The sequence below is a fragment of the Perca flavescens genome, chromosome 18, assembly GCF_004354835.1.
Source record: "Perca flavescens isolate YP-PL-M2 chromosome 18, PFLA_1.0, whole genome shotgun sequence".
NCBI classification, from domain to species: Eukaryota; Metazoa; Chordata; class Actinopteri; order Perciformes; family Percidae; genus Perca; species Perca flavescens.
The window spans coordinates 4,501,636-4,515,101 of record NC_041348.1 but is presented as its reverse complement, the minus strand read 5'-3'; the positions used below and the strand labels follow the sequence as shown (position 1 = coordinate 4,515,101).

The window sequence follows — 13,466 nt, the reverse complement described above, 5'->3', positions numbered from 1 at the left end:
TATATATATATATATATATATATATATATATATATATATATCTCTTGTGATATGAGATTAGATATCGTTTTAGATTTTGGATATCGTATTATTGTAATATGGCATAGTAGGTGTTGTCTTTTCCTGGTTTTAAGGGCTGCATTTCAGTAAAGTGATTTCATTTTCTGAACTTACCAGACTGTTCTAGCTGTTCTGCTATTTGCCCTTATCTAGTCATTATATCCACATTACTGATGATTATTTATCAAAAATCTCATTGTGTAAATATGTTGTGAAAGCACCAATTATCAACCCTACAACATTGTCGCAATATCGACATTGAGGTATATGGTCAAGAATATTGTGATATTTGATTTTCTCCATATCGCACAGCCCTACTCTGTTATGCATAAGCAACTGTGCATTATATTTTAACAGAAACAATATTAAGTTGAAAATGCATTTCCTGCAGAAAATGCGCGTGAATGCTGAAAAGCTAAATTGCTAAAGCTAAACTGGATTGCTAGCTTAACTCGTGAGAAGAAAGTGAAGTAGTGAGAATAGTTGAAAAAGTGTGAATGGTTTTAATTAGTATGAATTGAAAATTTGAATAACACCACTAATGCAAAAAGATGTGGAATATTTTGAAAAGCTAACACCAAACTAATTGATTGGCTTTATAAGTTCAATAATGCCAAAAGATGTAGAACATTGTACGGTTGGAATTTATTTTCTAGCTGAAAGTACGAGCATGTCTAAAAAAAATCATAGTATAGTATGTCTAAAAAAAAGTCATAGTATAGCATGTCGAAAAAAGTAATCTTTTAGTTTGTCGAAAAATGTGATAAAGTCATAGTATAGTATGTCAATAATAGTCATAGTATAGTATTTCAATAATAGTGATAGTATAGTATGTCGAAAAAAAAGTCATAGTATAGTATGTCAATTATAGTCATGGTATAGTATGTTGAAAAAAGTGATAAAAAAAGTCATAGTATGTCAATAGTAGTGATAGTATGGTATGTCAATAATAGTCATAGTATAGTATGTCAATAATAGTCATAGTATAGTATGTCGAAAAAAATGTGATTAAAAAGTCATAGTATAGTATGTTGAATGAAGTCATATGTAGTATATTGAAAACAAGTCATAGTATAGTATGTCAATAATAGTCATAGTATAATATGTCGAAAAAAGTCATAGTATAGTATGTCAATTATAGTCATAGTATAATATGTTGAAAAAAGTGATAAAAATAGTCATAGTATGTCAATAATAGTCATAGTATAGTATGTCGAAAAAAAAGTATGTTGAGACGCGCCTGAGATGCGTGCCTGCTAGAAATAGAACCGACGCCTATTTTCACGCGAGAAGCAAAATAGAATGGGAAAATATGTGTATATGTAATTTAAACACGAATGCATATTAAATGACATCTTGATGTTTGAAAGTCTAGGTTTTGACATCAATGTAGATATAAATGTAATACAAAATTTCAGAGAAAACCTTTTCAAATATTGCACCTGTCATACACAACAAACTATTCTGTAACATATTTTGCAGTCAATACTGCTGACGTTGTCTTGCTTTAATCAAATCAATAGGCTATATATAATTGGTAGGATAGGCTACGATAACAACGTAGTGTGTGTTCTGAGTGACGGTCCAACATCAGATAGGCTATATAGGCTCTTTACAGCTACACAAAATTGTTATAAACAGACAGCCCACTTACCCATTTTTCAGAGTTTGAATCTGTCGGCACTATGTCCCGGGATCAGCCCTCCCTGTATCTAGCAGCAGGAGCAGCGCCGCGTCAGACACGCTTCTGGTGTGTAGGACACAGAAAAATCCATGCAGCTGACACGCAGCTGACACGCAACCGAAACGCCACGCTCGCGCGACGCGTGCAGTGTGTAACCGGCCTCAGAGTCTGCACTGTCTACATGCTGGTGTCAGTAGGAGAAATGCTTACCACTAAAACACGGTCCGACCAAATAAGTCATAGTATAGTATGTAAATTATAGTCATAGTATAGTATGTTGGAAAAAAAGTCATAGTATGTTGAAAAAAAGTCATAGTATAGTATGTCGGAAAAAAGTGATAAAAAAACTCATAGTATATAGTATGTTGAAAAAAGTGATAAAAAGTCATAGTATAGTATGTATTACATATATAGTATGTAGTATATTGAAAAAAGTAATAATATAGTATGTCAAAAAAAAGTCATAGTATAGTATGTCAATAATAGTCATAGTATAGTATGTTGATAAAAGTCATAGTTTAGTATGTCGAAAAAAAGTCATAGTAGTGCATGTCGAAAAAGTAATTGTATCGTATGTCAAATAAAATCTGGAAGAACATGCATACTCAACACAAAGGTACAGCCCAGACTGGGGATTGAACCAGGAGTCAGAGTCTGCACATGCTGGTGTCAGTAGGAGAAATGCTTACCACTAAACCACGGTCCGACCAAATTACGGAGGTCATAGTCAATAATAGTCATAGTATAGTATGTAGAGAAAAAGTGATTAAAAGAAGTCATAGTATAGTATGTCAATAATAGTCATAGTATAGTATGTCGAGAAAAAGGCATAGTATAGTATGTTAATTATAGTCATAGTATAGAATGTTGAAAAAAAGTAAAAAAAAGTCATAGTATGTCAAAAAGTGTTAAAAAGTCGTAATATAGTATGACGGAAAAAAGTCATATAAAAGTCATAGTATAGGATGTCAAAAAAAACTTATAGTATGAACTTTTTGAAGTGCTTGGTCTCAAGAGAAAAAGTACCAAAGAAAGTTACAGAATCAGATAACTTAATCAGCATTCACACAATATGCAGCCTGTACTGGTTTTGACTAATAAATCCCAGTGTCATTTTGTACCTCCATGTTGAGGTTTTCACTAAATCTGTGTTGGGTACAAGACAGAAAATGTTTTAAATCCATGTTTAAAATATGTACTTTTAGTTTCTTTGTCAAAAGCTAATAATAGCTGAGTGTGTCTGCATGCATATTTGCTGTTATCAGATCTTACCGTCTTCTGTAAAACATATGCACAGTTGTAGAGATGGTGGACAAGTAAACATCTCTCCTTTTTGACAGAAGGTAAGTTGATTTATTGGAATTGTAGTCTTGCATTGCCAGACCTACTATCTCCACAGCACTGTGGAGTAAGGTTTGGCCACACCAAAGATACATTCTGGAATAGGAGAAAAAGAGAAATGGTCTTGAGTTCCAGACTGTGGCTCTGCTAAATAGTCTCGGGAAGGACCTTGTTTTGGTGGAACATTTGCACCCCGCAAAAGAAAATGCCACATAAAATATTAAATTAAGTTACAGTAACGTGAATTATTTAAATTAGCTGGATACATGGCTAAACGTCATTTGCCCTTACCAGTGCAACACCGTTTGTACTTAGTCCATAGCAATCCCACCAATAGGTCGCAAAACGTCCCAGTTAGAGAGTTAATGCTGTAAACATATTCTTAGTAAATGTTTACATCATACCCAGGAAGAACCAAGCATTCCTGCTTAATTGCACGATCCAAATTGTCTTTAAAACTTGCCATTTTCAGCCTGCTCAAAGTTAGTTTTTTGCCTGAAGCGAACGTAGTTTGAGAACGGCAACACACAGAGTGGAAGGTGCGGGACATCTGGCACATAAATGTACTTCTGTTGATCCAGACTATAGGAAATGTGATATTAATTTGCAACAGATACGTGTAGCACTTATAATTACATTTAGAAGCTCTAACACAGTACGGCCATTACACTTATTACTTATCACACATGTAAAACACACAGAAACAGCCAGAAGACTTGTTATGGATAATCAGAGCCAGAGTTCTATAATGGTCCCAAGCCTATAGCCCAGGAATGTACCTGCACCTATCACAATAAACCTCTAGAAGGCCCTCTGACTGCATCTCAATGACACAGCTCAAACAACAGCGTGAGACCGCTTTGCATACAATACATACAGAAATTGAATAAATGATACAACTCATAGAATTTATAATACCTTAACAGACCCCTCACTAAAGTTGATATGAGATGCTGATGCATTTATACATTGATGTTCAGCACAGTTTTGCAGATGTTTGTACACATTAGATGTACAACTGGGACTTTTGTAAGGAAGTGAGAAGAATGAGCAGGAGGTAACAGCTGGGAGAAGGCTGTTAACTGCCAGATGTGTTTGCACACAGAGACATTAGAGAGCAGCAGTGAGATTGTCTTGAATATGACCAGATACACACACACACACACACACACACACACACACACACACACACACACTCACTCATATATGAGACAGTCTAGTGATAACTCTAACGCTGCTTGTCTTCAAAGTTACAGCAGCCTCCAGCATCAACACACACACACTGCATCTCATCTGATAGAGCTGTTAATAATTCAGACATCTCTCTCTCTGTTGTTCTCTGTTCCTTTCAGCCAGGTATCACCTCCCATGTGAGCATGCCTTAGTACATCCGCTTTCACCGCTGCATGTTTAAAGTGGATTCTGATTGTTGTGGTAAAGCAGAGAGTGAACGAGTGTTTGCAGGTGTGCAGACTATTATTGTGTGCGTGTGTGTGTTCTTTTTGCTTTAGGTAGGGTAGGGGTGTGTGTGAGGAGGGGGGTATGACATGCAACAAAGGTCCCAAGGCCGGACATTGGGTTATATGCACATGCGCTGTAACCACTTGGCTACCGAGGCGCTTCTCAGTCAGACCCTTTGACTTCACCGCTCCTGTTCAAACTATTTGTATGTGTGTGGGGTATGATATGATAAATATCGCGTTTAAACTGTTGGCAGAGATGCATGACATGCAAGCGCAGTGAGTAAAGTCAGATGGTGCTCTCAATCTGTCACGTAAACACTACATTGTGTAAGAGAGCAGTGCAGTAATCCTGTGTGTGTGTGTGTGTGTGTGTGTGTTTACTGCAGAGGACAGGAGGGGTTGAGCTGCACCACATCACAGTCCCAGCAGATCTGAGCACAGGCGGCGTGTGCTGCACAGCTGGGTGCTGTGCTGTTATCAGACACTATACAGTAGTGTACTTTAGAGATGCCTCTAGGTGTAAAATTGCAAGTTTCAGCTCTCCACCCCCCCACCTCAAACCCTCTCTGTTCATGAAAGCACACACGTACATTCACACACTAAGTCAATAACGTGCATCAGTAAACTTGTAAAGTTAAGTGCGTTACTATATTTATCTTAAAAGCCTTCCCTGAGGCTCGTACCTCCACTTGGCTCAACAGCTATGCTCGACCCTTCCTCTCCACAGCACACATGCACACACACACACACACACACACACACACACAGTAGTGACTGAGTCAAACCACATGAGATTGTACAAACGAAGGAAGAGACGATTACTTTCATTGTCGATTCATTTGTCGATTATTTATTTTAGTTGTTTGCTCAAGATGATGTCCTCTAATGTCTCGTTTTGTCCACAACTCAAAGATATTCAGTTTACTGTCACGGAGGAGTGAAGAAACCAGAAAATATTCACATTTACGAAGCTGGAATGAGAGAATTTGGACTCTTTAAACGCACAAATGTAATAGTTAACAACTTATCGAATAATCTTTGCAGCTCTAGAAGAGACGACGGCTGTCGTTTCAGTCTTACAACTCATTTTAGGTTCATAAACTGCATGAGTTTGATATTGGAGCCTTAAGCTACTGTGGAGCTGCAGCGGAGAGTGCCACATACAGTCTGTAATGAGGATCAGTCTCTTATCTCTGTGCTGTAATGAGTGTATCTGTGGATGGCTGGGCCGCGGGGCTCTCCGCCTGGCCCACTCATAATGAGGCCCTGATGACTACCGCTGTGTGCGGGACTGCATAAGTGTGTGTGTGTGTGTGTGTGTGTGTGTGTGTGTGTGTGTGTGTGTGTGTGTGTGTGTGTGTGTGTGTGTGTGTGTGTGTGTGCGCATATGAGAGACCGAAAGAGAGATAGGAAGAGAGTGGGAGACAGTGTTCCTGTGGTCCACTGGATGCAGCTGTAGTGTTGTTGCTATGGCAGCAGGCAGCAGTGTGGTGACTCGGCACAGCGTCGTCCTGGAAATAAACCTCTCACTGTAACTGAAAAACCTCTGAGTTTCTGATCACAGTTTGTATTTTCACAGTTTTACATGTATTACCTTAATATGATAGATTTATGTACAGTGACATACAATAACCTGAATCTTAAATTACGATCTGATCAAACACTAGACAGAAATCAGGTCAGGTTTTCCTCCACATTACAAGCTGCAAACTTCTTGAGGAAACACTGGATGTTTATAAAGTGAACATTGTCAGAAACATACAGAGTACAACCGAAACCTAAAATCTGTTAAACCTTATCCTGCAGTGCACAATGCTGTGATGACATTCTGACAAATTGAAAGTACCAAAAAAAAGTGTGGCATATGCATGTCTCTATTTTATTGAGATGACATTTCGGCACCAGGCCTTCTTTAAAATGAACAATATATTCTAATACCATAGAATGACCATACGAGAGAAGTGATGAGACTAGGGCAGGGCGATATGGAGAAAATCAAATATCACAATATTTTTTGACCAAATACCTCGATATCGATACCGCAAAGATATTGTAGTGTTGACTATTGTTGCTTTCACAAAATATTTATACCTTGAGATTTTAGATAAATAATCATCAGTAATGTGGATATAATGACTAAGTGAGTAAAGGCAAATAATAGAACAGTTACAACAGTCTGGTAAGTTCAGATAATGACATCACTTTACTCTAATGCGATATTAGAGTGTGGTCTAGACCTACTCTATCTGTAAAGTGTCTCGAGATAACTCTGTTATGATTTGATACTATAAATAAATTGAATTAATGCAGCCTTTAAAACCAGGAAAAGACAACACTTGTGCCATATTATGATATCCAAAATCTAAGACGATATCTAGTCCCATATCACGATATCGATATAATATCTATATATTGCCCAGCTCTATATAAGACAATAGAACTACAACAACGGAGAGCAACAGAAAATCTGCTTCCCATTGTTTTCAACAAGGACTATTTGTTATCAGCTGCCATGTCAGAGATGGATGAGCTGCTGTGGTGTTTATGCCTCCAGGAAAGCTGTCAGGGATGATATAGAGCAGACACACACACACACACACACACACAGGGAATGAATGGACACTGTCAGCAGGTCTGTGTGTTTGTTACTGTTTCTGTCTAGGAGTTTTTGTTGTGTATGTGGTGTTTATGTTCTGCAGAGCAGGAACCTGCTGAAAATCAGTTTTACACTGAGTCAGGCCCGATTGTCTTTAATCTTTTCCTGTTTAATAAATAAAAAATGAAATGAAATGAAATGAATCTTTTAATTAGTTAACAAGATGCTCATGTTTCCGTGTTCATCACGGTCTGTCATCGCTGTTGATTTCATCGACAGATCTGTAAAACTGAGCTTCTCCACAGAGAATCATGCAAAAGCACCACTTTAAATCTTGTGTTTACCAGAGATGTGCTCATAAGGTTTTAGGCAATAAGTCATTTAGCTTGAAAAGAGCGTAACACACGACTAATCGACTGAAGCAATTGTAGTCGAATAAGACCAAAAGTGAAACATGTCAATCGGTGTGTTCCCCGAAGCCCAAGATGTGGTCCTCAAATGTCTCGTTTTGTCCACGACTCACAGATATTCAGTTTACTGTCACAGAGGAGTGAAAATACACATTTAAGAAGCTGGAATCAGAGAATGTTTAATTTGTTTATATACAGTATGACTCAAACCGATTACTCGATTATCAAAATTGTTGGCTTTTAATTATATAGTTGACAACTAATTGATTCATCTTTGCAGCTCTTATATCGACATATACACATGACATGTTTATCATTAGTTTGTATAAGCCTATTTAAACAAATGTACACTTTAAAAAAAATCTTACATCAAAGTGTAATTTTTGAATATTTCTAGATAAAATGTGGCAATCTCTAACCTTGATATTAGTGATGCCGTATGTCAAATCTGAGTTTGGAAATAGGATGTTGTTGCCATGCAACCCAACGTAAGCCAGTCCTCCCCTAAACAAGCTCCACACACACACACACACACACACACACACACCTCAGGTCATGCACTGTGTGGGTGTATTAGCAGCAAACTTTCTCTTTTTTGTCTGTCTCCCTCCTCCGCAATATACCAAACGCACTCACTCACAGTGATTGATGTACACACACACACACACACACACACACACACACACACACACACACACACACACACACACACATCTATACATCCAAACAATAACCCTGTCTCCTGTGTGTGTGTGTGTGTGTGTGTGTGTGTGTGTGTGTGTGTGTGCCCTGTAGGTGGAGCGCACCAGTCGCCCTGACCTTGCTGTGTTCCTGGTTAAGTACGTGATGATGCTGATCGTAGGGATCCCGTCGGTGTTCTGGGTGGCCAGTAAGAAGACCTGCTTCGAGTGGGCCAGCTTCTTCCACGGCAAGAGACGCAAAGAGTACGTCCTTTATGCACACTGGGAGCTCTCGCTCCGTTTGTCGAGCCTGGCACATCTTCACACAAGCTGGTTTTAAATTTATGATGCTAAATATTTCAGTAGCAAACTGTCTCTAAAAGGGTTTCTTACATAAGTTTTGTCCCAGTATTTTTTTTTAACTCGAGCAGAATGCAAAGCGTTTCATCTCTTTGTAGTGATAATTTAATGAAGAAAAAAACAGTGGGTTTTTAATCCCATCATTTATTCTAGCTAATACCTCTATGCAGACCTAGCTCAGATACTGTCTGGAATGGAAAAAAAAAAAACGTTTCAAGTATTAAGAAGGAAAAAAAAGACACAATAACAAATGAATTCAATGTATAGACAGTTACTGTAAATGTTTTGATGCGTAGTTATATGTTAGTCATTACTTTTGGTTTCAACGCAACCAAAAAATGATTCCTCATAACTGCAACATCCACAGTCAGACTCTACACCGTTGGCTCTCAAATGAAGCCAAAATCTTTTTTTTTAAGATTATTTTTTTGGGCATCTTTTGACCCTTTATTCAATAGGACAGCTGAACCAACCCAGTCTCACGGCAGTTTGTGAAATGGTCACGTTATTTAATCTATTGATACGTGTTCACGGGGACGTTTTTGTCGTTTTTTTTCATGGTGGCCAGTATGAAAATGTAAACTAATGTATTTAAATGGGAAGCATATGTCGTGGTCACAGCACAACTACGGTAGCGAGTAGTATGAAATGACGAAAATCCGCGTAAGGAGGTTGGCTGGTGGTGGGCTGGTTGGGTCAAACAATTAAGGACTTTCACGGGGATCACGTCCCGCGTGTGGCGTGTTGTTTCCCCGTTAACCGTGCCGTTATTGTCGCGCGTCCCCCGCGGCCGTGTCCCGGCGTGTGAGGCGTCCTCCCCCAGGGTACCTTTAAGTCTCTCAGCTGACACAGACTATTCATGAGTAGACCAAATCTCAGCTGGCTCACTGTCAACACTTTACTGACCGGTAGAAGTTGTAGGTTTGGGCTTTTTTAATTTTTTTTTATTGCCTTTATATGACATTATCATGAAATCTGATGTGAATACTCTACTCTAATAATTAGGGCTGGGTACTAGAGTTCAATACTTTTAAGGCAGCGACCAAATTGCCTCTAAAGTATCGAGTATCGGATAAAAAAAGGCCTCGTCATTTAATACCTACGGAGTAAAGCTCACCAGAGTCAGTGAGCCAATCAGCATGCAGCATGCTTCCGCCAAGATCTAGTAACGCTGGTGATTGGCTGTCTAACGTCACATGTCGTAGAGACACGCAGGAAAAACTCACTGTAGGAGCTGAAATATAAATTAGTGTCGTAATGTGTAATGTTGTAATTTATTTTTGTTTTATAAAATTGGTATCCATATACCCAGCAATTTTAATAATCATTGGAAATATTAAAATTTGATGTTGTGTCACTCTGAGTGCAGAGCCATGGGGAGACGTACTGTGGGACTGGTCCTGCCTTCAGGGCAGCTGTCCTGTACTCAGTCGTGTACTCAGTGTGTGTAGGTGTGTGTGTAGGTGTGTATGGCTCGGTGGTGAACACGGGCCCTTCTCTGCGCTCACTCCCCCCCACCCCTCCAAACTCAGAGCATTAACCCCCTCTCCCACCGCCTGCTCCACACACTCCTCCATTCTCTTCTACCACCCCACCACCTTCCCCCTCTCCCTCCCAACCCTCCTGCGTCTCTCCCTGCCCTCCCTTCCTCCATTCCCCCCTTCCCCCTCCTGCTCCTCCCCCCCGTCGTCCTGCAGCAGGATGGTCAACGAGAGCCGACAGGTGCTCCAGGAGCCCGACTTCGCCCAGCTGCTGCTCAGGGACCCCAACGCGCCCATCGCGAGGAAGTCCCGGGGCACGTCCACCCAGGGGACCTCCACCCACGCCTCGTCCACCCACCTGGCCATGCTGGACGAGCCGCCCAGCGGCAGCACCAGCCGGGCCGGCTCGGTCCGCAGCGCACGCTCCAAGATGAGCAGCTACCACGGCAGCCTGCACCGCTCGCGGGACGGCAGGTGAGTCTCATGTCTCGTCTTGGCTCTGTCCTGCATCGGGTCCACCGAGTCCCGCTCCTGATGCTGCTGTTTGTTGTTGGTCTTTGTCCCAGGTACACGGGCTCCAGTTTCCGGGCCGTGGACGACCGGCTGCCCTACGGAAGCATGTCCCGCCTCAACGACCAGTCCAGACACTGTAGCACCAATCGCCTGGACAACCTATCGTGCCACGGCTCCACCCAACGACTGGAGAGCCAATCACGGCACAGCAGCGTCAGGGACCTCACCAGCACCACCCAAGCTGTCCTCGGTATCCCCGGCAACGGGATTCACCGAGTCCTGGAGGAGGACGGAGCTACAGTCTGAACGGGACGGCGGCCACCCTGGCAGGTGTGACCGGACGGGTAGAAGGGAAAGGAGGAAAGACGGCTCATCTTTCTTTTCATCGAACGCTGAAGAACGAATGGGGGAGTGCTCACAGTGAGCCTGACACTGTGCCATCTACTCCTGTTGAACTGATGACGGTGGCTAGATCCAGCCAGGCTGACGGGACTCAGCGTGGATTGAGGCCTTAAAAATGTCCTCTCAGCTTTACTCGACCCACTAGCTGATCCCAAAAACTCAAGTTCTAAACGACTGTTTTCCAGTTTACAAAAGTACGAGGGGTTTTGAGGTCCTGATAACCAACACCGGAACGACGACGAGGCTTCACTGAGCCAGTCCAAAACTAAACGGGACCAACACTGACTGACTGCACTGGATTGCTTTTTATCTGTACTGTAGTGGTTTGTAAAAAAATAAGGACTGAATGACATTACTAGAGTCTTCTCTTCTAGTCTGTGCTTTTTATTTTTTATTTTAGCACTCGGGAGTGTGGAGCAGGGTTTTATTTTTTGATTTCTTCTAAAAAAGGTGCACTGGCTACATATGAACTATTTTGCGCCTCTTCAGCTACTGACGTCTCTATTATTTTTTAGCGTCAAATACAATTCTGGTAACTTGACCTGCTAAAAAAAAAAAAAAAAAAAAAAAAAAGAAAAGCAGCGTAGGACTTTGGAACTTTACAAACCTCATCTCATTTTAAAAAGCGTTTTGTCATACTGAGGGACCTCACTGCCTTGGTGCTGATGATGTTCGTTAATGATAAAGAGGAAAAATGTCTGCTTGCCAGAATTCAAGGGCTCACATACCGGGGAAGCTGAGCCCAAACTCCTGCCTTATGACTGTTCAGACAGAACGCTAAGCAAAGTTTACAGGCGGCGTCATTACTTACAAAGTCAACGAAAAGACGCAAGTAAAAGGTTTCAATTAGAGCGACAGATGTGTGTCCGTGCGGTGTGGAGACGGGGCTGAACAGCTGATGTGTCTGCTGCTAGCTAACGGCCAGCTGGTCCAACGGCTTTCAGCAGTGACCTTCTACGTGAATAGAGAATAGTGCGCCCCTTGAATTAGAGTAACATTCGGAGTAGTCCATCCGGTTTGAAAATGTGCCCTTACTTGTATCGCTACTGTAAAATGTTAGATCAACATTTCCTCAAGTGGCAAAACTTGTATAGATGTAAAAACTGAACTTTTGTTGTTGATTTGTAATAAAGTTTTTTTTTTAATGAAGTAATGACCACACAGAAACACACTGGGTTTGTATTTGTAACAGCCCTCCGCTTTATTGAAATACATCGGAGTCAGGTTAATATGAGTTCTCCACGTTAATGTGGCAGCCAGTTCCATACATTATTTTTTGTCTTGACCATACACCTTAAATATTTTTTTTTTTTTTGTGCAAAAAAGAATCTACATCACCTGTAGTGGGTTATCCTCAGTAAAACGCCCAAACCGTTCAGAAAGTAGCAAGTCCAAGTAAAACAACAAACCGAAAAACAAAAAATGATTACATCTATAACATGCAAAACTGTACAAATTATTACAAAGCAATCCTAGAAAAAAAAAAAAAAAGTGTAATATGATATGAAAGAGCAAAATATAGAAGGTACTGTAGATAAGACCTCACTGAAATGCAAAGGCGAATATTTTTTGTTGGATTTTCTTACCACTGTGGCACCTCAGCCATCAACCCCCCCACCCCCAACCGCTTCTTCTTCTAGTACTCTCCACCTTTTCTTCCTGCTGGCTCCACCCAGGTCCCATCTACTGTACACTACAGCCAGATTCATCTCTCTCCCTTACCTCACACAGCCATCCATCCATCCATCATCCATCCATCCATCCATCAATCAAACCTAACACACATTTTCACCTAAATGAAAATTCATTGGTTCTGACATTTCCTGAGTTTCTCTTCCCCTTATCATTAAACTGGGATGTCTAGGATCAGCTTCTGTACAATATTGGCCAATAATAAAACACCTGGCTAAGACAGTTTCCTCCCCAATCTAATACATTCTACAGAAACTCCAGCAGGAACTAGGGGAAACTCACTAACTTAAAAAGTTTCTAAGAAGTGGTTGTTTGGAATAAAAACCAGCTGAGTCACAACTGTGGCACTCCAAACCTCTCCCCCTCCCTCTCTTTATATAAAATGGAATACAAAAAAAAATATTTTTAAAAATAAAAGTTGGAATGGGTTGTTTTGAGCTACTTTGTGTTTTAACCTGGAGTCGGCAGGATTCAGGAATGACCACCAAAAATACGGTTTTTTGTTTCCCTTTCTAACAAGACAAGCGGAATAAAGTGGAGGATTCTGACCCAGGACACTGTACTGTACATTCAGCCCCCCCACACACACACTGAGCATTAGAGTACAGTATGTGCGTTCTTCTCACAGATAATACCACATTATAAGCACATTCTAGTTAGTGTTTAATGTCAGGACAGTTCCCGCTCCACGCACATTATGTTCCCTTACAGTTTGACCCCCATTCTGCTCTTTGAGCGACTCGTCACATCCAACGCTTTGCGATCCGTCTGCCAGCTGAAGGAG

General features: G+C 40.8%; 1 protein-coding gene across 4 annotated transcripts in view; it reads left to right on the top strand.

Moving 5' to 3' along the window:
* The window catches only part of fzd3a (frizzled class receptor 3a), a 29,987-nt gene extending 18,270 nt beyond the window's left edge, over window positions 1-11,717 (top strand). For 3 of the 4 annotated variants that reach the window (XM_028605392.1, XM_028605394.1, XM_028605395.1), the window contains exons 7-9: window positions 8,350-8,498; window positions 10,292-10,549; window positions 10,642-11,717. In XM_028605392.1, the coding sequence (XP_028461193.1) occupies window positions 8,350-8,498; window positions 10,292-10,549; window positions 10,642-10,894 (660 nt within the window). In that variant the 3' untranslated portion in view covers window positions 10,895-11,717. The remainder of the gene's footprint in view (window positions 1-8,349; window positions 8,499-10,291; window positions 10,550-10,641) is intronic. The other variant, XM_028605396.1, reaches the window with a different exon arrangement.
* The last annotated feature ends 1,749 nt before the right edge of the window (window positions 11,718-13,466 follow it).